At 33.8% G+C, this 1,985-nt stretch overlaps 1 protein-coding gene across 3 annotated transcripts in view; it reads left to right on the forward strand.

The window, feature by feature from the left end:
• LOC102600386 (mRNA-capping enzyme-like) overlaps positions 1-868 on the forward strand; it is a 46,081-nt gene extending 45,213 nt beyond the window's left edge. For 2 of the 3 annotated variants that reach the window (XM_006355322.2, XM_006355323.2), the window contains exons 17-18: positions 94-224; positions 374-868. In XM_006355322.2, coding sequence (XP_006355384.1) covers positions 94-224; positions 374-502 — 260 coding nt within the window. In that variant the 3' untranslated portion in view covers positions 503-868. The remainder of the gene's footprint in view (positions 1-93; positions 225-373) is intronic. The other variant, XM_015312334.1, reaches the window with a different exon arrangement.
• The last annotated feature ends 1,117 nt before the right edge of the window (positions 869-1,985 follow it).

Below are 1,985 nucleotides of genomic sequence, written 5' to 3' on the forward strand. Positions count from 1 at the left end.
TATTATCCCCCCCCCTCCCCCCCCCCTCGGCTTCTCTTGGTATTTTATACCTTTGGCACATATCCTGAAATGTTGGGTTCTTTCATGTTTTAGATGGTTCTGATCCGTCAGCTTACTCTGATAAAATAATAGAGTGCTCTTTTGATACCAATAACCAAAAATGGATATGGATGAGGACCAGAGTTGATAAAGGAACTCCGAATGATTACAACACGTACAGAAAGGTATTTCTATAATGACAATACTAAATTTATGCAGTTGTTTTGTTTATACGTAGACTTTTAGTTTATTAGAACCTTCTCCATATTTTGTCATCTTTTAGATAGATTATGGTCCCTGAACGAGTAACTATGGTTCCTGTACAAAACTTCAGGTGATGAGAAGTATTACTGACAACATCACTGAAGAAGTGTTGTTGAATGAGATTTATGAGATCATTCGACTGCCAATGTATGCAGATAGGATACAGAGTGATAGCAAAGCTCATGTACGACGCAGATGAATGAATTGGTGGAAGCTAGTGATCCTATTGGAGCTTAGTTGTGTTCATGTATATCAATAGAAGGGTATTTACGAGCAGCCTTAGTCCCTAGGCGTGTATTGTGTACTATACTGGGTTTGTTGTATGGATCCAGTTGGCACACTGTAAACTTAGTGGTCCATGTCCATGACTCGGGCCTTTAGTTTTTTTCTTCATTAGCGATAAGGTGGTCTTGTATATTAGTTGTTTTAGTTTGCCTTTTTTTTTTTCCTGGTTACTGTAAAGTTCTCCAGTAGTAGTTAAAAACTTCAAGCTCTATGTTATCTATTCCCTTGTGAATAAATGTTTGTTCTACTAGTAATTTCCAGTTTATCATTTGCCTTTGTTCTTCGGTATAAGTCAGATTGACTGTTAAAATTTTAATTGGAAGGAGGAAAATTGTGTTATGTGGTATTGTTTTCTTATTAATCTGTTATCAAGGAATGAAACTTTTTTTTGTATTCGAAAACAATTTAACTTAAAAGTTGTTTGCTGTATATGTCTAATGTCATTTTTGTTTTTTTGGTTATAATATGTTTAAAATTATAAGTTGCAAAAGGCGAGTTAGGTTATATGAGTTGATCCAATAGAGTGAGAAGTCAGAAAAATAGCGTTGAATGAAATGATGTAGAATCTACAGTATGTTGTAGGATGGGGAGATAGCTGCTATACGAAGTTGGGCAAGAGTAAAACAATACTAGATATATTTTGTATTATCGACATTAGAATAGCTGAGGTCCCAGAGTATTCTCTAGGAATGCAAAACAAGTGAATAGTAGGGTGAAGATACTATTGAAGGAATCAGAAAATTAGTTACGAACTATGACATTGTTATTCGACATTGCTTTAGAGAAGCTAACAAAGTTGCTGATAAATTAGCTAAATAAGTCACAATAGAAAACAATTGTGTACACAGTACTTTTGCTGAGTTACCTAGGAAAGTTCAAGGCTTGTTAAATATGGATAGATGGCAACTACCTTCATTTAGAATCAAGAAGAAGACACCAAGTATGCTCACTCATGAGCCTCCTTAGATCTTCAGCTATATTTGTCACTTCTAATTCTATTTTGCTTAGTAGACGGAAAGGCTTTTTAGCCAAGCTATGATTACACATCTTGTAGCAAAGGGTCAGGCATAACCCCCCTTTTGCAACTCTTCTTCTACGTGGCAATAAAATTCTCTCCTGATTGAAAAAAAAATTTAAAAAAAAATAGTAGAGTGTGTTTGGTATGAAAAAAATGTTTTACTAAAAAACAATTGGTTTTTGACTTTATTTTCTTATGCTTGTTGGTAGATAGAAAATATTCTAAATGTTTGGTTTGTGAATGAAAAACATTTTAAAGAAAATATCTCTTATTTTCAACCCCAACTTTCAAATCGGGATTCATCCATATTTGACTTGCCACCTAAACTTTTGTTTTTGAAATAAACGAAATTTTAAATTCTTTTTTTTTGTGTGTGTGT

Source organism: Solanum tuberosum, unplaced genomic scaffold (assembly GCF_000226075.1).
Source record: "Solanum tuberosum cultivar DM 1-3 516 R44 unplaced genomic scaffold, SolTub_3.0 scf00196, whole genome shotgun sequence".
NCBI classification, from domain to species: Eukaryota; Viridiplantae; Streptophyta; class Magnoliopsida; order Solanales; family Solanaceae; genus Solanum; species Solanum tuberosum.